Here is a 21,559-nt window from a genome sequence, read left to right as displayed (position 1 = left end):
TAAAAACGGAATTCTAATTTTTGTTATAATCTATGTAAAAGACAAATTAAGTGGACATGACTGCTAAAAAGCATATGCAATCTTAGAGATAATAATCTAAAGAAAAAAGGAACCAAAAAGAAATGCCAGAAGTCCACAGAGAGAGTTCTAGAGTTCTTTTACTTTACCCATTAAGAATATTCCTCCACTCTAGTGAATCATGGTCTACTTTCATCTTTGGAGTCAAAAGTTACCTTTGGAGTCCTTAACTCAAAAATATGTATAGTTAAATGTAACAAGAATAGATTCAAGGGATTAGATCTGGTAGACAGAATGTCTGAAGAACTATGGATGTAGGTTTGTAACACTGTACAAGAACCAGTCACCAAAATCATCCCAAAGAAAAAGAAATGCAAGAAGGCAAAGCGGTTGTCTGAGGAGGATTTACAAATAGCCAAGGAAAGAAAAGAAGCAAAAGGCAAGGAAGAAAGGGAAAGATAAACCCAAATGAATGCAGAGTTCCACAGAATAGCAAAGAGAGATAAGAAGGCCTTCTTAAATGAACAAGGCAAAGAAATAGAGGAAAACAATAGAATAGGAAAGACTAGAGATCGCTTCAAGAAAACTGGAGCTATCAAGGAAACATCTCATAAAAGAATGGGCACGATAAAGGACATAAATGGTAAAGACCTAACAGAAGCAAAAGAGACTAAGAAGAGGTGGCAAGAATACACACAAAAACTGTACAAAAAAGGTCTTAATGACCCCGATAACTAGAACTGGACATCCTGGAGTGTTAAGTCAAGTGGGCTTTCAGAAGCATGACTATGAGCAAAGCTAGTGGAGGTGACGGAATTCCAGCTTAGCTATTTAAAACCCTAATAGATGATGCTGTTAAACTGCTGCACTCAGTATGTCTGTAAATTTGGAAAATCCAGCAGTGGCCACAGGACTGGAAAAGGTCAGTTTTCATTCCAATCCCAAAGAAAGGCAATGTCAAAGAATGTTCAAACTACTGCACAATTGCACTCATTTCGCATGCTAGTAAGGTAATGCTCAAAATCCTTCAAGACAGGCTTCAACCGTACGTGAACCGCTAATTTCCAGGTGTGCAAGGTGGGTTTCGAAGAGGCAGAGGAAGCCAGAACAAACTGCCAACATTTGTTGAATGATGGAGAAAGCAAGGAAGTTCCAGAAAAACATCTACTTCTGCTTCATTGACTATGCTACAGTCAATGGGTGATCTGACTGGGTGGATCGCAAGAAACTGTGGAAAATTCTTAGAGATGGGACTAGCAGACCACCTTACCCGTCTCCTGAGAAACCTGTCTGCAGTTCAAGAAGCAACAGAGCCGGACATGGAACAATAGACTGGTTCCAAATTGGAAAAGGAGTACGACAAGGCTGTATTCTGTCACCCTGCTTTTAACTTATACGCAGAGTAAATCATGCAAAATGCCAGGCTGAATGAAGCACAAGCTGGAATCAAGATTGCTGGGAGGAAATATCAACAACCTCAGATACGCAGATGATACCCCTCTAATAGCAAAAAGTGAAGAGGAACTAAAGAACCTCTTGATTAGGGTGAAAAAGAGTGAAAAAGTTGGTTTAAAACTCAACATTCAAAAAACTAAAATCATAGCATCTGGCCCCATCACTTCATGGCAAATAGATGGGGGAAAAGTAGAAAACACTGACAGATTTTCTTTTGCTGGGCTCCAAAATCACTGTGGATAGTGACTGCCACCACAAAATAAAAAGACACTTGTTCCTTGGAAGGTAAGCAATGACAAACCTAGACAGTGTATTAAAAACTAGTGACATCAATTTGCTGACAAAGATCTATGTAGTCAAAGCTATGGTTTTTCTAGTAGTCAGGTATGGAAGGCAGACTGCTGAACAATTGATGCTTTTGACTTGTGCTCTTCAAGACTTTTGAGAGTCCCTTGGATAGCAAGATCAAACTAGTCAATCCTAAAATAAATCAACCCTGAATATTCATTGGAAGGACTGATGCTGAAGCTGACACTCTAATACTTTAGCCAACTGAGTAAAAAGCCGACTCGCTGGCAAAGCCCCTGATGCTGGGAAAGACTGAAGGCAAAAGAAGAAAGGAGTGGCAGAGAATGAGACGATTAGATAGCATCACCCATTTAATGGACATGAATTTGAGCAAACTCTGGGAGACAGTGGAGAACAGAAGAGACTGGCATGCTGCAGTCCATGGGGTTGTAAAGTTGCTTAGCGACTGAACAACAACAATATGACAAAAACACAGCTTAAGTCACCAATTTTAATTACACTGTAGTTGGCAAACTCTTTTATTTTCTAAAATAATCTCATGATGAAAAACTAAAGGTCAAGTTGAAGGAAGGCTGGGAGACTCAAAAGCCCTACATGTTCAGGGTTTCCCAGCTGCTCCCCAAGGGCATTCCTTGAATTACAGATGTTTGAATCTCCTGAAAGATCCCTTCCAAATTCTAAATTACTCTAAAATATTAAATACTAAAATACCATTCTTTTCTCATGTAACTTTAAAATGAAAATTATTCATGTACTATTTTTAATAAAGTATTAAAGAAACAAAGGGCATTTTAAAAAATTAATGACACTTACCTACTATACATAAACAGATCTCATTTCCCAACATTTTCCGTAATTCTTTCACCCAGTTTTTAACCTGTGTATACAAGCATAAATATTAAAACAAATCCTGTTACAATGACTACAATTACAATACCCCAAAATGCAATGTTGTGAAAGTACCTCAAAATTCTGTCTAATGGTCCACATATTTAGTTATTAGGAATGATTCACTATCAGTTCAGTCGCTCAGTCGTGTCGACTCTTTGCGACCCCATGAATCAGCATGCCAGGCCTCCCTGTCCATCACCAACTCCCGGAGTTCACTCAGACTTGCGTCCATCGAGTCAGCGATGCCATCCAGCCTTCTCATCCTTGGTCGTCCCCTTCTTCTCCTGCCCCCAATCCCTCCCAGCATCAGAGTCTTTTCCAATGAGTCCACAGCTGGGTATTGTTTTTGCTTTGGCTCCATCCCTTCATTCTTTCTGGATTTATTTCTCCACTGACCTCCAGTAGCCTACTGGGCTCCTAGTGACCTGGGGAGTTCCTCTTTCAGTATCGTATCATTTTGCCTTTTCATACCGTTCATGGGGTTCTCAAGGCAACAATACGGAAGTGGTTTGCCATTCCCTTCTCCAGTGGACCATATTCTGTCAGACCTCTCCACCATGACCCGCCCGTCTTGGGTTGCCCTGTGGGCATGGCTTAGTTTCATTGAGTTAGACAAGGCTGTGGTCCTAGTGTGATTAGATTGACTATACAGGATCATTTATATTGCAAATCACTCACACACTCACACTCACTCACTCACACACACACACACACCCCCAATGTGGTCCTAGTGTGATTAGATTGACTATACAGGAGCATTTATATTGCAAATCACACACACACTCACACTCACACACACACACACACACACACACCCAATAGAAAGATTTCTCTCTCCATCTACATATAAGTATAAAGAGAAGCACCTCTAATTACAATCTTTCATAAATCATCCACAAATCTTAGCAAAGCTGTTCACCAGAGCAAAAGCATGTCAACTCCAGCGTCTAATAATAGATGCTTGTATAGAATCACATTGGATTGAAGAAAATATGGGCTTGGGAATTCCCTAGTGGTCCAGTGGCTAGAATTCAGTGCTTTATTCTCAGGGCCAGGGTTCAATCCCTGGTCAGGAAACTAAGATCCCACAAGCCACAAGATGCGACCAAAAAAAAAAAAAAACTAAAAAACACACACATACACGAGCTTAATTACGTCTTTTATACCCCAGCTGGTTCCAAAAGAGAGGGCACGGGAGCTTCTGTGACAAACATTTAGAGGAAAAACAAAACATACAGGAGTAGAAAAAGAGCAAAATAAGTTTTATCCTTTGGTGTGTGGTAGGTTTCTTCACTCTCGGCACCTCTGGTATTTGGGCCTCGACAGCCCTCTGCCGGGAGGGGCTGTCCTGTGCAGTAAATGCTGTTTGGTGGCACCCCTGGCCTCCCACCGACTAGACCCAGTGCCACGGCCAGGTGCGACAACCAAGGATGCCTCTAGAGATCGCTATCACCCATGGATAACCACTGGACTGCAAGGGAATCCCTAAATCTAACCAATATTCTTTTTAATTGTTATTCATCTGCGGTCAGATTCCCCTCCACAGGTATTCTATTGCTTAACCCATACACTCTGTGATGAGTTAAAGAGGGTCAGAAATTCTCTGCCAAGAGTCTGTTTCTCCTCTCTCTGACTCTGTTCTAGCCTAGTCTCTTGCTTTGACCAAGAGAAGGTGGCAGCACTAATGCCATGCCAATTCCAGACTAAAGACTTAGGAAGGTCTGGCAGCTCTCTCTTGGGATCTGGTTGTCATGTAAGGTTTGGCTGGAATACAGAATAATGAGAGCATGTGGACAGAGTACTGGAGAACAAGACACCAAATGGAGTGAGAAGGCACACAGAGGAAAACCAGGCCCTCTTGGATCCAGGTCCCCACCCAGCCAACCCCCAGCTCATGCAGCTGTCTGAGTGACTCCACTGACACCACATGGAGCAAAGGATTTGTCCAGAAAAGAAAGAGTAAAAATCACTCAGTCCTGTCCGACTCTTTGCGACCCCATGGACTACACAGTCCATGGAATTCTCCAGGCCAGAATACTGGAGTGGGTAGCCTTTCCCTTCTCCAGGGGATCTTACCAACCCAGGGATCGAACCCAGGTCTCCTGCATTGCAGGTAGATTCCTTACCAACTGAGCCACAAGGGAAGGCCAAGAATACTGGAATGGGTAGCCTATCTCTTCTCCAGGGGATTTTCCCGACCCAGGAATTGAACCAGGGTCTCCTGCATTGCAGGCGGATTCTTTACCAACTATCAGGGAAGCTCAGGCAACCCTCAAAACCGTGGGAAATAATATGTTGTTGTTTTAAGCCATCAAATTTGGGGTGTTTTGTTATGCAGCAAGAGATAACTGGTCACTTTTCAACCTAAATGACTCCACTTTCTTTTAATCAATAAAATACTTAAACCATTTCTTTTCATGCAAAAAAAGGCAAGAAGGGATAGAAGGGATAACAAACAGCATCCCAAAGATAAAACATTGTAAAATATCATTAAATCTGAAAGCTACCTATTTTCATTTTTCTACTCCTTGGCCTAACTTTTGCAACATGGTATTAATAATCCAAAGGCTAACTTGTGTATCTGCTTCATCCATTAAATGCTAGGAAATAAATAAAAATAAAGAAACAAAAAGGGCAAGTAATTTCAAGAAGTACAAACCTGTAACTCAAGGCAAGAAAAGCTTCACCTTGGAATTACCCCCTTGAGTTACATATCCTTTCTTATTCCCAGAAAGGCTTTCAAAAGATCAAATAAGTAAACTGTCACAATCCTAACTGTGATGAGAATTCAGAGGTAAGTTTAATGGTCACTCGTTTTTGGTCCCAAAAACTTTATAAAAATGGAAGTGTTTTAAAATAAACACTGCGTAGATTTTCCTTTTAAAATCTGTACTGATTGGACTCAGAGGGAGAGGGAGAGGGTGGGATGATTTGGGAGAATGGCATTCTATCATGTATACTATCATGTAAGAATTGAATCGCCAGTCTATGTCTGACGCAGGATACAGCATGCTTTGGGCTGGTGCATGGGGATGACCCACAGAGATGTTATGGGGAGGGAGGTGGGAGGGGGGTTCATGTTTGGGAACACATGTAAGAATTAAAGATTTTAAAATTAAAAAAATTTAAAAAAAAAAAAAATAAATAAAATAAAATCTGTACTGAATACTCCAGGATACCTAGTGAGGAGAAGAGCTTAAACTTGATTTAGTTCCTCTTTTACCTCCCATAATTATGGAACCCACCTGTGCAGCCATACCAAGTTTTCAGGTGCCCAGTGTGTACAGAAAAAAAAGTTCGTGATTTTTCTTTAATAAGGAGAAAAAAAAGGCATCTATATTTTTCTGAAGCTTTACTTCAGATTATTTCCCTTTCCTAATATCTGAGAAAGCCATATAATAAACTATTAATAGATGATATCCATATTGTTACTATGAATTAAATATGCCATTAAAAAATGTGACTGGTCATCATTTATGCACAAACTAGAAAATCCCATGGACGAAGGAGCCTGGTAGGCTGCAGTTCATGAGGTCGCTAAGAGTCAGAGACGACTGAGCGACTTGACTTTCACTTTTCACTTTCATGCATTGGAGAAGGAAATGGCAACCCACTCCAGTGTTCTTGCCTGCAGAATCCCAGGGACGGGGGAGCCTGGTGGGCTGCCGTCTATGGTGTCGCACAGAGTCAGACACGACTGAAGTGACTTAGCAGTAGCAGCAGTACACTTTTAAAGCCAAGGCTAATCACAGACATGTTAATGCAGACCTGACCAATCACTATTGTTCTATTAAGTCATTCACCCATAAGTAAGCAAGATACCTTCTGGAAAGAATCTTCATCTGTTATATCATAAACTAAAATAGCTCCATTTGAATCTCTGTAGTAAATTGGACCCAATGCGTGGAATCTCTCTTGACCTGCTGTATCCTAAATAAAGCAACAAACGTTTATTAGACCAGAAGAAAAAATATATCTATTATTTAAACTATAGTGAGCTTCTGATTAATTGTAAACTAGGGTATAAAGTTATAGATAACCCCAAAACACTGTTAAAAGAAACAAGCTATAAAAATTTTTAAGTAAAGTTATAATTAATATTTAATGTTTTACTGTTTTGTAAAGGTTACTTCTCCTCTCCCCAACCCTCCTCCTCAGCAATCTTTCCCACCCTCGCTAAAAAGCCAGTTCAGTTGCCAAAGGGCTGGAATGACCACAATGGCTTTATAACCTAGAACAGGCTTGGCCCTGAATTTAAGTTCTCCACAGAGAGAGGAGACAAGGAGAAAGAACGTGCACCAGGACCACCTGGCAGTGATGCCTTACGGCATTATCCTTGCCCTAGTCTCCACCAGCCACTCCCTTGGAAGATTAGGACATAGAGACGAGGGGATAAAGGCCAGACAGCCTGTCCACCTCTTTTTCTGAAATGGAATCCCTTGAGTTCACCCTTCTCCAGTTGAAAAGTTATGACAGCACTATTCATGTATAACAAGTGTATTCAAGATAAAATTCTTAGCCAGATTTTAGGGGGAAAAGATGTTTAATTAAAAAAAAAAGATTTTGGCTAACCCTGAGTTAACTAAAAAAATAAAAATCCAGAAATTCAAATTCCTATTTCTTAAGCCAATTAGTTATTAGAGTATGAAGAATAGGTAAAGGCCTTCACTCATACAGCTGAAAACGTTAACTTACCCATATAGCAAGATTTACTCTCTTCCCACCAATATTTAACTTCTTTGTTAAGAATGATGCCTAAGAAAACAGAGATAAACATTAAATGATGTCTCACATAAAACTTATCCTAAAAAATATAGATGAATGAATCACATCATATGAAACAAGTTATCTGGGAGAAAAAGTAATCATTGAGTTTTTATTAATAACTAAACACTGTTTCCACTGAAAACAGAACATTATTTTTATTCTAAGAAAAAGATATTTTGTTTTATGAACACAAGTAATAAAAAGTACCCAAAAGCTGGTAATTAAATGTTTTCTTAGTTTTTTTCCCCTCATTAAAACATTTTCTTAGCATTTAATTTGATGCCACCTAACCTACTCATTATAGAAAGAGTCTAAGACTTCTAAAATGAGATAAAAGAAATATTTACTGGTGTTTACTTAGCTGTATGAATACCATTACTACTGGAAAGTTTCCTGCCATTATTTTGCAATTCAATTATTCAAACTAAAGCTAATAACTGTACCAGGTACTATCACAGAAATGAAAGAGAACAGTTCCAGCTTTCAAAGAGCTTATAGTTCCACTGCAAATATTAAAATGTAAAGATAATGGTTAAAATGGAGGGTCTTGCGAAGTACACTATAAAGAAAATGCTGAGAAAGGAGTGTAAAGCTTGCCTGGATAAGTCACAGAAGGCTTCAGAAAGAAAGTAATGAGCTCCTCTTTATGAGTAGTAAGGGTTTTTCGTGACAGACAAGTGAAACCACTGAAGCCTGAAATATGTTAACTCCCCACGCCACAGGAAACTCCAAGTTGGTCTGGTGTATGCCAGAGATGAAGCTCTAAAGTTAGGAAAAGGTTGAATCAAAAAAACCTGAAACTCCGTATCTAAAGGTATGGACTTAACCTTGTGGGTCTCAATAAAAGCTGTTTCAAGACTGGCACCCCACTCCAGTACTCTTGCCTGGAAAATCCCATGGACGGAGGAGCCTGGTGGGCTGCCGTCCATGGGGTCGCTAAGAGTTGCACATGACTGAGTAATTTCACTTTCACGCACTGGAGAAGGAAATGGCAACCCACTCCAGTATTCTTGCCTGGAGAATCCCAGGGACGGGGGAGCCTGGTGGGCTGCTGTCTATGGGGTCACACAGAGTCGAACACGACTGAAGCGACTTAGCAGCAGCAGCAGCAAGACTCTAGACAAGGTTTTTACTTTTTCTTTTTAATGTATACTACAGTCAGGTATATTTGTGGATGGCTGTGTATTGCTCGGAGAAGGCGATGGCACCCCCACTCCAGGGATCTTGCCTGGAAAACCCCATGGGCGGAGGAGCTTGATAGGCTGCAGTCGATGGGGTTGCAAAGAGTCAGACACGACTGAGTGACTTCACTTTCACTTTTTACTTTCATGCACTGGAGAAGGAAATGGCAACCCACTCCAGTGTTCTTGCCTGGAGAATCCCAAGGACAGCGGAGCCTGGTGGGCTGCTGTCTATGGGGTCGCACAGAGTTAAGACACGACTGAAGCAACTTAGCAGCAGCAGCAGCAGTGTATTGCTCTGTATCCCCTTTGTGCGTTCACAGTGCACACTAAAGAGTCCGCCAAAAGAAAGACTGGCTAATTGTATTTATACAAGTATTTCGCAAGCTCATTTGACTTCTTTTTCCCTAAAGAAACACCTAACTCATCCAAAGAAGTAAATGTTAGGAAATAATATTGTTGACAATGAACAATCAATGAAGGGTTTTTAAGCAGTGAGAACATATAAAATCTATATTTTTAAGAGAATGACTATGATAGGAAGAAAGACAGGACTACACTTGGAAGACAGGAGGCTATTTTAAAGCTGGAAAGAAAGGCATAAAGGGCCTGAATTAAATGCATGAAGATAGAAAAGAAGAGGATAAAATCAAGACTAATTGAAGAGGGAATATAATCAGAAACCTGAGTCGGTTGACATGTTTAAAAAAGGAACAAAGAGCCAAGTTCAAAGCTATGCAGAGATGATCACATTTAAGTGTATCAATACAAAAGAAAGTGCAGAGATGGAAAGTAAAACAGATAAAAAGGCTAGGATGGTGAATTCTTGATATTACTGAAGGAGAAAGAACCTAGATTTCAGGAAGGACTTTCTACTGTATATATACCAAGGAAAATTAAAAACTAAGAAAAGGCCACTAGATTGAATGATTAACTAAGGAATCCAGATACAAAGGAATCACAAACAGCAGAGGTCAAATCCAGGAATGTCTACCTTTAAGATAGTTTATTAAATAAAACAGAGGTTATATAGAAAAGGGCATAATATTTAATTCAATGGCAAAACAACAAAGGAAATAACTTAGAAAATGAGAAGACCAAATACATGTTATATACAATAAATATGAATGAAGGAATATTTCCCACTCATAGCTTAAGGGTTAAGAATATCAACTTTGAAGCAGAACTTTGGATTTGAATCTCAGCTTTGCCACTTATCAGTTGTGTAATTTATTTGAACTCAACCATCTGCCCTATTTCACTATCAATGTTATATAAAGAAACTCAAAATCTCACTCCTATACAAATGTTTAAAGTAAACTTAAATGCCTCTCTCTCTTCTTTCAAACATATTTAAAGTTAAACTGATCTTCCCTCCAAAATTGGCTTTCCATTGTAACATTAGTATTTTGATCACATTCTCCAAGTCACTGAGGTTTAGCATCTCAGGAATATCATCATTGAATATTCTTCCTTCCCTGTCATCCCATAATCCAAAAAACTGATCAAATCTTGTCTTCATATTTCCTCTGGAGTTCTATGACCACCAGTCTCAAATTAAGTCATAATATACATACCTTTGGTCTCACCTCACACTCTGGTTCTCTAGTCTACATGCCACATTATCTTCCTCAAACCCTAAATATTCTATTAAAAATAAAAACAAGCAAACAAACAAACAAAAACAAAAAGCCCTTACCACATCCACACCTGAGTTCTCCAATAGTTATCACTTTACATTAGTATACTTGAACTATATCCTGCTGGCAGCTAATACCATAAAAGCCTTTTGTCAAGAGTTTTGTGGGGATTTCTCCGCAGTGGGGAGTGAATTATAGCTGGGAAAGCGCCATCATTTCCTTTCTACCATTCCTTCTGAAACTTACCATCACTTTCCACAGTGAGTTGAGAGACAGTGCTAAGTCTCTCCTAAGGAACCATGTATGTATAGAACAATTTTATGGAAAGAGTGCTCATCAGAGCAATGATTCTTTAGAAAAGAAAGAAAATGGAAAGAAATAACCTAAGTGTCCATCACTAGGCAATTCTTTAAAAAATATACAAGTGTACCCCATCGATATGGTGAGACACCTCACAGTCATTTCTAGTGCTATTGCTAATACCAGCTAACAGTGAATGCTTACCTTTCACCAAGTATTGTGCAATGCACTTTTTACAGTCATTCATAAGCTTCTTCTTTATGAAAGTCAGGGAGCCCTATTATAGAAATAAAAATCTCAAACCCTTATCTTTGTATCCAAGGACCTCCACCATTCGTCCACATCTATCTTTCTAGAAAGCTTCCAGTATTCATAGAGTCTATACTATATATTCCCTCCAATCCTGTTTGTTCATAAAATTCCTCTCTATCTTGGGCCTATTCTTTATTCTCTATCTTAATCTCATCTCTCCAAGACCAGTTCATAGACCTATAATCTTCTTTGAATTTTTAAATTGTCTCATACCACCCATACAGCCCACACTGGATTTCTCCATGCAGCAGAACTTTAGGGAACCGAATCTTATAATATACAGCACATACCACCTCATAAAAGTTATCTTTTCATGGGTATAAGTATTCTGTTAACTAGATCACATATTTTTATTTATTTAACACTTTCACAGTACTTACAATGAAATGGGCAGTGTTTTAAATACTTTTCAGTATTAATTCACTTCTCGTAAAACTCTGTGATTAGATATAGTTATTATCCAAATATTATAGAAGTGGAAACAGAGACAAAGGAATGTTAAGTATCTTGTTCAAGGTCACAAGCGACAGAGCAGGATTTGCACTCTAGGCAGTCTGGCTCCAGACATGACTCATCCTCACTGTGCTGTGGTGCCTCTCAGACTGGGAGGTGAACAAACACTTCTCTAACAGAGGGGGCGGGGGGAAGCACAGTGCTGCCCACAGCAGACTTGCAAATGTTGTTACTGGAGATAAATTCATCTACACTCTGCCTGGTAGAATTCAATTTACATAAAAGATATGTTTCGAAAAGTTTCCTTATAAACCAAATTATTTTAACTCAAATATGTGATGCACCAGGAAAGCAAATTATAATACGGTACTCGATAAATCTTTTTTTTCTGCCTTCATAACAAAAAAACTTAAATCCCTCTCTATGGAAAGAGTCCTTCTGTAATACAAATCATCTCATTTTATATAAATCCTAAATTCTTAATAATTCATAGATATTTTCTTAAAGAACAAACATCTTCTGTTTTAAAAACAATGATAGGTAGGTGAGAATAAAGCTGAAAGATTTTACATGACATCAAGATAGCAGCCAATGATCAGAAGGTTGAAACCTCTTTTTTCTCCCCCCAACCACCTCCATGAGGCATACTTAATTTGGCCAAGCTACTGAGATACCACTCGTGGTTATGTAATACTCTGGGGCAGAGGTTCTTAATTCTGTTACATGGTAGTAAAAATGGGAGGGAGGTATAATCATGGACTGCTTTCAGAATCAGATAAAAAGCCATGAACCCACTCAACACTCAAGAAAACTGTTTATATGCACTTATCAAAATATCCAAAAAAAATTTTTTTTCACACACTTTCCTAAGGCAACATCTCAGTGAAAGAACCCCATTGAGAAAGAGAAGGGGAGAGTGGCATAAACAATGTCAATTCAAAGGTTTCGAGGAATATGGGAAGAAAAAAAATAGTACATACTATGTGTCACCACGCTTCATCTTTCTCATTTTATCTTTGTATTAATAACAACCCTGTGAAGTAGGCAATTAGCCCTGTTTTACAGGTGTGAATCCAAGACTTAAAGAAATACAGTGACTCACCCAAGGTCAGACAACTGAGTCAGGTACCACAGTGGGCGGAAGGCTGGCTGACTCCATAGTGCTTTTCCCACTGCACAAAGCTGCCTATTCTAGAACACAAACACGTTCTTAACCTGGCTTTCCTCCACTCGGACTAAGTGCTCCTAGACACCAACTCATCTCCCAAAATACTCTCAGGGTAGCCACAAACAATGAGAATCAAAGCAATGGTACAATTCTCACTTTAATCCTGCAAACTCTGAGTTATATGTGTTTGTGTGTGTGCGTGCACTCAGCGTGCTCAGTTGCTCAGTCATGTCCGACTTTGCGACCCCTGCAGGACTGCAGCCTGCCAGGGTCCTCTGTCTACAGAATTGTCACCAACAAGAATACTGGAGCAGGCTGTCATATCCTACTCCAGGGGCTCTTCCAGACCCTGAGATCAAACCCACCTCTCTTGCACTTTCTGCACTGGCAGGTGGATTCTTTACCAGTGCGCCACCTGAAAACCCTGAGTTACAGCATCACTATTTCTTCTAATTCCAAAGATTTCATCTTCCACATTTTCGGTGCATTAAGAGACTTATCAATCTTATTAGACATCTGTCATTCGCACCTGATGCTTATTTACCCAGCACTTTATTTGAAGTCACGGTGGGTATTTTTTTAATCTGTATTTTTAAAAAATGCTTATAGGTGAGATATAATAAGAATAAATTGCATTTGCCAAATGAAAGTCTTTCCATAACTGGTTTCATCAAAGTTTTAATGTTTTTTTGTTTTTGTTGGCCAAACTACTTGTTCTTTTGGCAAAACAAAATACCTAGTGCAGTACAGTAACAACTGTAGACAAATACTCAACTGTCTATCTAAATTCAATAGACTTTCCAGTTACATTATTTTTGCTACAGTTACAAACACTGTTTCCAGCTTAAGGATTTAAAGTATCTATTGGGAGTTCCCTAGTGGTCCAGGGGTTAAGACTTGGTGCTTTCATTGCCATGGTCCTTCCCTGATCAGGGACTAAGATTACGCAAGTGGGGCTGGGAGGGGCGGGGCTAATCCACTGACTGCTTTCAACTGAAGCCAGGGACATGAAAGGGTTCAGTCAGATAACTCATAAAATGAGTCCTCTGTAGCAAGGCAATAAAAATGAGCTACCAGAAGAACAAGATGAATTTCTACAAGGTCAAAATCATGTTACAGCATATAAAGGTAACAAATCAACATGTTATACAACTTAAGTTTATAAAATGCTATATATCAAATATTTTTAATTTAAAGAAAGAAAGAAAACTAAGCTGGGTTCTTGAATATCTCATTTATCTTTAGCTTCTATAAAGAGATATTATAATCAGTTTAGAGTCCAAGTAAATACTTTGAAGAGTCAAAAAGCCACTTCTAAGGATTAGCTCAAAACATAACAGCAGAAAATAAAAGTTAGATATAGAATAGCTATATGTTAGACATTCAAAGCAATAATTCAGAAAAACTCTTCTTAAAAAAAAAATCATCCACCCTTCCATAGCCCACATATATCTAGTAAAATACTGAGGGCAAAAAGGAAAGATTTCTACTATGGTATTTTATAAAGATATTGTAAACAAATTGGCTGAATCTTCTAAGTGGTTTCCAGTACTACCTTAGAAGGTCTTTCAGACATTTGAAACATTAATCTTATAAACAAGGAAATTAAGATTCCTAGCTGAGTATAAAGCTAACTGCCAGAATCTGAACGCCAAGTGTTGCTCTGGAGGTTAAGGTGTATGAATAATTTTTTTAAAAGTAGCTGACTTAGCTTAAGAAAAAAACAGTACACTATCACTATAGATAGGACCTCAGAAATCTAACCTACATGTTCGTTTTCTCACTTACTGCACTGCTTTGCTAATCAAATGGCAGGCACCTCCCTAGACTTCAGGAGGCAGACAGGTGGAATTCCAGTTAGAGTTCTAAAAGGAAAGATGATGGATGGTTCTGATTATAAAAAATGTTACTTTTTACACACAAGACTAGTTCAAAGTGGTAAAAGGCATTTAAGTCAGAGTGCACAGTCTTACAATAAGGGGGAAAGGGAGTTTCAGCTGAAGAAAAGGAAGTGACTACCCAAGAGCACAAGTACAGAGAGAAACAAAGACAACTGAAATCACACAACCATTTAAGAATAAAGAAGAAAGTTAATAGATGGTCAAGATCTTTCTCATCTTTACTTTCCCCGGCTGGCACAATGACATGTAACAGGTATGAAATAACAATTCTTGAATTTAACTGCTTAGGTTCAACAATTCCAGAGACAAAGCAATAAGTCCCTCACTCCAACTGTCTTTCTTGTCTATGTCAAGTTTAACACAGCCCAAAACAATGAAGAAATCACAGAAGGACACTTGGGGACTTTATATAAGCTCAAGCTTTCTTGGTAAGCCAGCTAAAGGATCTTGAGTCCTCGGGGAGCTCACCCCTCAACATTACTTCATAATTATCAATAACCTAGGAGGTCTTTGACCTCTATTTGTGTAGATCACAATAAACTGTGGAAAATTCTTCAAGAGATGGGAATACCAGACTACCTGACCTGCCTCCTGACAAACCTATATGCAGGTCAGGAAGCAAGTTAGAACTGGACATGGAACAACAGACTGGTTCCAAATAGGAAAAGGAGTACGTCAAGGCTGTATATTGTTACCCTGCTTATTTAACTTATATCCAGAGTACATCATGAGAAATGCTGGGCTGGAAGAAGCACAAGCTGGAATCAAGATTGCCGGAAAAAATATCAATAACCTCAGATACGCAGATGACACCACCCTTATGGCAGAAAGTGAAGAGGAACTAAAAAGCCTCTTGATGAAAGTGAAAGAGGAGAGTGAAAAAGTTGGTTTACAGCTCAACATTCAGAAAACAAAGATCATGGCATCTAGTCCCATCACTTCATGGGAAATAGATGGGGAAACAGTGGAAACAGTGTCAGACTTTATTTGGGGGGGGGGGGGGCTCCAAAATCACCGCAGATGGTGACTGCAGCCATGAAATTAAAAGATGCTTGCTCCTTGGAAGGAAAGTTATGATCAACCTAGATAGCATATTCAAAAGCAGAGATATTACTTTGCCAACAAAAGTCTGTCTAGTCAAGGCTGTGGTTTTTCCAGTGGTCATGTATGGATGTGAGAGTTGGACTGTGAAGAAAGCTGAGCGAAGAAGAATTGATGCTTTTGAACTGTGGTGTTGGAGAAGACTCTTACGAGTCCCTTGGACTGCAAGGAGAGCCAACCAGTCCATCCTAAAGATCAGTCCTGGGTGTTCATTGGAAGGACTGATGCTGAAGCTGAAACTCCAATACTTTGGCCTTCTCATGTGAAGAGTTGGCTCATTGGAAAAGACCTTGATGCTGGGAGGGATTGGGGGCAGGAGGAGAAGAGGACGACAGAGGATGAGATGGCTGGATGGCATCACCGACTCGATGGACATGAGTTTGAGTAAACTCTGGGAGTTGGTGATGGACAAGGAGGCTTGGGGTGCTGCAATTCATGGGGTCGCAAAGAGTCGTACACAACTGAGCGACTGAACTGAGGAGGAGGTCTGCAAAAAAGGAACAGTACTAAAAACACCAAAGCACGGCAAATGTTACAGTTTTTAAAAATAAAAAAAGTGACCTTCCAGAAATGTCAAGCCTAAACAAACTCCAGAATGGATAATAAACAAATATATATGTATGTATAAAAATATAAAAGCGAACAGTCCCTCAGACTGCATGAGTTCTCAAAATAATTCATGTCAAATTAATCCCATTACCTTTCTGTCTGCGTTACCCTGAAAGAAACCAACAGAAATTAAGCACCATTTATTCATTCCCAGGTGTTGCCAGTGGAAAAGAATCTGCGTCGCAGTGAAGGAGGCACAACAGACACCAAGTTCAATCCATGCGTGGGGAAGATCCCCTGGAGGAGGAAAATGGCAACCCACTCCAGTATTCTTGCCTTAAAAATTCCATGGGCAGAAGACCCTCGTGGGCCACAGCCCATGGGGTCACAAAGAGTCCAACATGACTGAGCAACCGAGCACACACACACACAATTCACTCAACAGCTAACATTCATTAAACACGGTGCCAGGAGGTTTACATACTGTGGTTCTCTAACCCATATAAAAATCTTATCGTTGAGATTCTACAATTTCATGGATAAAGACCTAGCTTACAAACATTAGAATACCCTGCCAAAATCATGATAGCTAAAAGGCAGAAGCCAAAACTTCAAACTACCTTCAAAGTCCTGTTCCTTTTTACCATATCAGATAGTCTCCTACTGCAGAAAAAAAAAAAAGCATCTTGTCTTCTGCAAGCATTTGACAAAGTATCTCATGATATCCCCTACAGGCAAGACTGATGTAGCAAGGGGGAAAAAAAAGAGTTGTAATGCTGGAATAGCCATTTTCATTGAAAGTTTCATGTCCGCTAGGCAGTAGCCCATAGCAGTCAGTCTTGTTTTCTGTTTCCATCATCATTAGTATGTATTAAGACTGCATTTGAGACTGTTGCACAGTCACAAGGAAAGAAGGCTGTGGTCTGTGTTTGGTCTGGGAAAAGCCCCACCCTTAAAAGCAGAGACATTACTTTGCCAACAAAGGTACATCTAGTCAAGGCTATGGTTTTTCCAGTGGTCATGTATGGATGTGAGAGTTGGACTGTGAAGAAAGTTGAGGGCTGAAGAATTGGTGCTTTTGAACTGTGGTGTTGGAGAAGACTCTTGAGAGTCCCTTGGACTGCAAGGAGATCCAACCAGTCCATCCTAAAGGAGATCAGTCCTGGTGTTCATTGGAAGGACTGATGTTGAAGCTGAAACTCCAATACTTTGGCCACCTCATACGAAGAGTTGACTCCCTGGAAAAGACCTTGATGCTGGGAGGGATTGGGGGCAGGAGAAGGGGACGACAGAGGATAAGATGGCTGGATAGCATCACTGACTCGATGGACATGAGTTTGGGTGAACTCTGGGAGTTGGTGATGGACAGGGAGGCCCGGCGTGCTGTGATTCATGGGGTCCCAAATGCTCAGAGTTGGACACGACTGAGCGACTGAACTGAACTAGACTGCGAGTCTAAAGAGAAACCCACCTCTGGCCCTGTGTCACTAGATTATAGAGACTTGTGAAAGGCTTTGTGCTTGGCCCCAGCTCACCCTTTTCTTTCAGTCTATTAATGACTGATGAGAACACTGAAGACAGTCTTAGCAAATCTTCAGGTGAAAAGTTAAAATGGGTGCCTAATACAGCAGTAGAGATCATGCCTTATTTTTATGGGCATGGCCAGGACCCAATCTAGTGCCTGACCCACAGTAGCTCCATCAATGTTTCTTGAGCTACAGAATCAAAATTCAAAAGCATATTAACAGGCATTAAGCACTGGAGCAAACCTATCAAAGCCAACTTTAATGGGTCAAATACATTGGAGGCTGGCGAGGAAGGGAACTACACAATCAAAGTAAAATGAATTTGAGGTATGTAGTCTTCCTTCCTCACTCTCTCCCTGTATCTCCCTTCCTTTAGGCAAACAAAACTAAGACAGCAGGCCCAATATTAACCAGTGTGGCAGCACCAAAACTCATAGGATCTTTTCAACTTCAGAGTTAGAAAAGGATTCTCCACAGGGGAGGCGATAGCCTGCACTTCTTTGCACAGTTCAAACCACACTAAGAGTAGTTTCTACAGCTTAAGCTATCAAATTTTAAGAAAAGAAGGGAATGATTAAATACCAAGTATCCAGAAGAGATGTCAAAATAATGATATGACTTAGAGGAGATCTAGTAAAAGGAACCAGAACTGTTTACCAAGAGAAGACAAAACTCAAGGGGATGTATAGCCATCTTCAACTATCAGAAGGGATGCCATGTATGACTAAGATTCAGAGAGCAGGGAAACAGATTTTGTCTCTAGATGCAGGAAAACGCAGGAAAGTAATCTGTCCAAAAATGAAACACGCTATCTCAGGATACATTGTTTTCTACCTTCTGTATCAGTTCATCTCACTTCCAAGCTGTTCAGACTGAAGTAGAAAATCACTTGACTGAAATATTAAACGAAAGACTGAAATAGTAAACCATGAACTATCTTAGGTTCCTTTCAGTCTTTAAAACAGGAATGTTTGAGAGTGTACTTTGCAAGCAAAACACAAAGTATTTTACAAAGATAAGTAGTAGGTAGTTCCTTTTGCTAAGTAAAAAGGGAAATTCTTTCTCTCACATCTTATGATGCATTAGTTCCTCTCCATTTGGAATGAAAGGCATACAAGAATCTCTATGGGTCTCACTGAAATAAAATTTCTCTGAAAAGATTGTTTAAAAAGATGAACTGATATCCAAGAGAAGGAGACTGTATATAATGCTGTTTCCATATGTTGGTACACAGCAAAAGCCTCAATTCTAGAACATAATCCAGATAATGTTTGTGATAAGAGTTACATGCTATGCTTTTGATACTAGAGATCTATGTAGATTGCAAAGGTTTCCTCTCAGATATTTAAAAATCTTTACCCAGCTAAAAGCTTTGAGGATAGTTTTGGAATGTATAAGTGTAATTTTTAGGCTGAAGGACTAAATTATCTTTTTAAAAAATTAAGAGCTCAATTAAAATGGTCTTCTCTTTTCTCTAAGATCTGTAGCACAAAAGAAATCACTAAGGGGTGGTTTACCAACATCCAGAAACAGTGCTCCAAAATTTTAAATCTAAACTGGATTCAAATTTCAGCTTGAGAACCAAAACTTGTAGCAATATGATGACCAACAAGTTACTCAACTTAACCATGCCTGTTTCAGCATCTGTATAATGAGGCTAATAAAACTATCCACCTCACAGGCTGTTGTAAGAATAGAAGAAAAGTAAAATACTCAGCACAGTAAGAACTCACTAAATGTTAGCTATTATTATTACTTTACCTTAGTAAATTTTTATATTTCCAACTGATCACAGGTATTTACCCTACAAATTTCCTTTATCTCTCTAGTAACACTCAACCATAATTATTAAAATTGTGTTAAGTGATCTTGTACAAAAATGCAAGGAAAAAAAAAGCAAAACCCACCCAGGTTCCTGACATTCACTTTTTCAGATCGTATGCTTTATAAAGAAGTAAAAACAGAGGAGTAAAAATAGAACATGGGATCAGAGCATCTTTGGAAATTGTAGAGTCAGTAGTTTAATAATAGTATCAAACATCTAAAGTCACAATAATTAAAAAACTGCATTCTATCAAATAGTGTCCATGGACTTACACACTACACAATCACTAATTAAGATCTATTGTGGGGTAGTAATTATAAAGATGGAGAGCTTACACTGGGCCAGGTCCTACGTGTGTTATGTATATTTGTCCTGACAACCGTACGAACTATATACTATTATTATGGCCATTTCAGCAGATCTAGAAACACGGGCACAGATAGGTTAATTAACTTGCCCCAAATCACAGCTAGTTAAACGAATAGAGGTGAAGACAGATCAGGGCGGACTCATTGGGTATTTCTGTTCTAACACGTGCAAACTGATTTCACGCCCAATTAATGATTACATTTTAACACTTTTCTGACTAACAATGATGTATCTGCAAATGAAAGCTGGCCCTACATTTAAAAGCAAAGAAAATAAACAGCAGCAGTAAAGCTGTTAGCTTGAGGACCAATTGTTGCCCAGTATTCATATGACGTTTCCATGTGAATATGGGTCGACCTGCATCGGTGAATATAAGTGACCCACAAGTCAGACCCACGCAGGCTGCAATGGAACTGCGTAACCCTCACCAGCAAGCGGTCGTTTCAAAATCCCTCCAGAGCGAAGAGTCTTGCTAACCGGCACCTTGTTCGAAGACAGGACAAAATGGAAGTTGCCCAAACACTTAGTCATCAGTAAGTGCTTAAGTTACACATCACCTAGTTCGCAAAATCAAACCGGCAGCTAAGTTCCTAATTCCGAAAGAAAGAAAAAGGGCTGACGCCCGGTTGACTGACTGCAGGGTGAAGGCACCTAGGGCTCAAGCGGAAGCGAGTCAGAGAGGAAACACTAGCCCCCCGACGGGGACCCCACCACATGCGCAGCCACTCTGGGGACCCAGGGGACTTTTCAGGGCCCTTCCACTTCTCTCCCGAGGGCCTGTCCCGTCTCCGGGCTGCCCCGACGACGCGTGTTCCCAGGGCGAGACCGCAAAGGCAATGCGCAGGCGGAGGGGACAGGCCTGGGATCTGGGCGCCGCGACCCAAGGACCGCGGTAGCAAAGTCTCCTGAGGCGCGGAGGCGCCGGGCCCCAGAAGCGCCGCCCCCCGCGCCCCGCGGCCCGCACCTGCAGGGTGGTGATGTGCTTGTCGTTGAACTTGTTCTCACAGTAGCGCAGCACCAGCGACGTCTTCCCCACGCAGCCTTCCCCCAGCAGCACCACCTTGAACGAGTAGGCTCGGCCCGCCGCCGCCCCGCCGCCGCCGGCCGCAGCCATCCCGTCGCGTCCCCGCCGCCCGAGCCCTAGCGCCGCGCCGAGGTCCCCACAGCCGCCGCGGCACCTTCACAGCCGCGGCCCGCGCAGCCACTCCGCACCGGCGGCCCCCGCCCCGGGCGCCGTCCCCACTGCCGCCTCCGGGCGAGGCCTGGAAGCGCCGAGGGGAAAGTCCGATAGTGAAGGGCCCCGGGCACCACGTCAGGAACCTGGGGAAAGGTTAGGAGCGCCCGCTCTCCGCCTCCCTCTAATGGCGTCTCCTTCCTCCTACGTCACACGTCGGGTCACGTGACGGCCGCGGCGGAGGCGGGCCCCGGAGCGCGCCTGGGTGTGGGCGGGGCCTGCGGGCCCCAGCAGGACCCCGCGGGCCAGCTCCTGCGGAGCTCGGCTGTCTGCAGGCCGCCGGCTGTCTGCGGGCCGCCAGCTCTCTGCAGTTCGTGGGAGCCTGCGTGCAATGAGGAATGAGGATTTTGAGGCGAGCCCAGCTCAGGTGAAATGTTCAAGTACACAATATTCTCGTTCTTGCCAAGGGATGTTCACGAGGCTAATGACCTCATCCTTCCGGAGGTCCCGGTAAAACGATTTTGCCAAGGTGCCCCCTCAGTATCTTGACAGTCTTTCTCTGCGGGATCCCAAATCCTAACTATTGAATGTCTTTCAGTTCCCCAGACCACCTGGACTCC

General features: G+C 40.9%; 1 protein-coding gene across 1 annotated transcript in view; it reads right to left on the bottom strand.

The window, feature by feature from the left end:
- The window catches only part of RAB21 (RAB21, member RAS oncogene family), a 30,711-nt gene extending 9,832 nt beyond the window's left edge, over positions 1-20,879 (bottom strand). The window contains exons 1-4 of the mRNA XM_052640274.1: positions 20,730-20,879; positions 7,369-7,428; positions 6,496-6,603; positions 2,596-2,659 (exon numbers count right to left, since the gene is read on the bottom strand). Coding sequence (XP_052496234.1) covers positions 2,596-2,659; positions 6,496-6,603; positions 7,369-7,428; positions 20,730-20,879 — 382 coding nt within the window. The remainder of the gene's footprint in view (positions 1-2,595; positions 2,660-6,495; positions 6,604-7,368; positions 7,429-20,729) is intronic.
- Between the last annotated feature and the right edge of the window lie 680 nt (positions 20,880-21,559).

Source organism: Budorcas taxicolor, chromosome 5 (assembly GCF_023091745.1).
Source record: "Budorcas taxicolor isolate Tak-1 chromosome 5, Takin1.1, whole genome shotgun sequence".
In the NCBI taxonomy this organism is placed as follows: Eukaryota; Metazoa; Chordata; class Mammalia; order Artiodactyla; family Bovidae; genus Budorcas; species Budorcas taxicolor.
This window is presented reverse-complemented; position numbering and strand designations above follow the sequence as displayed.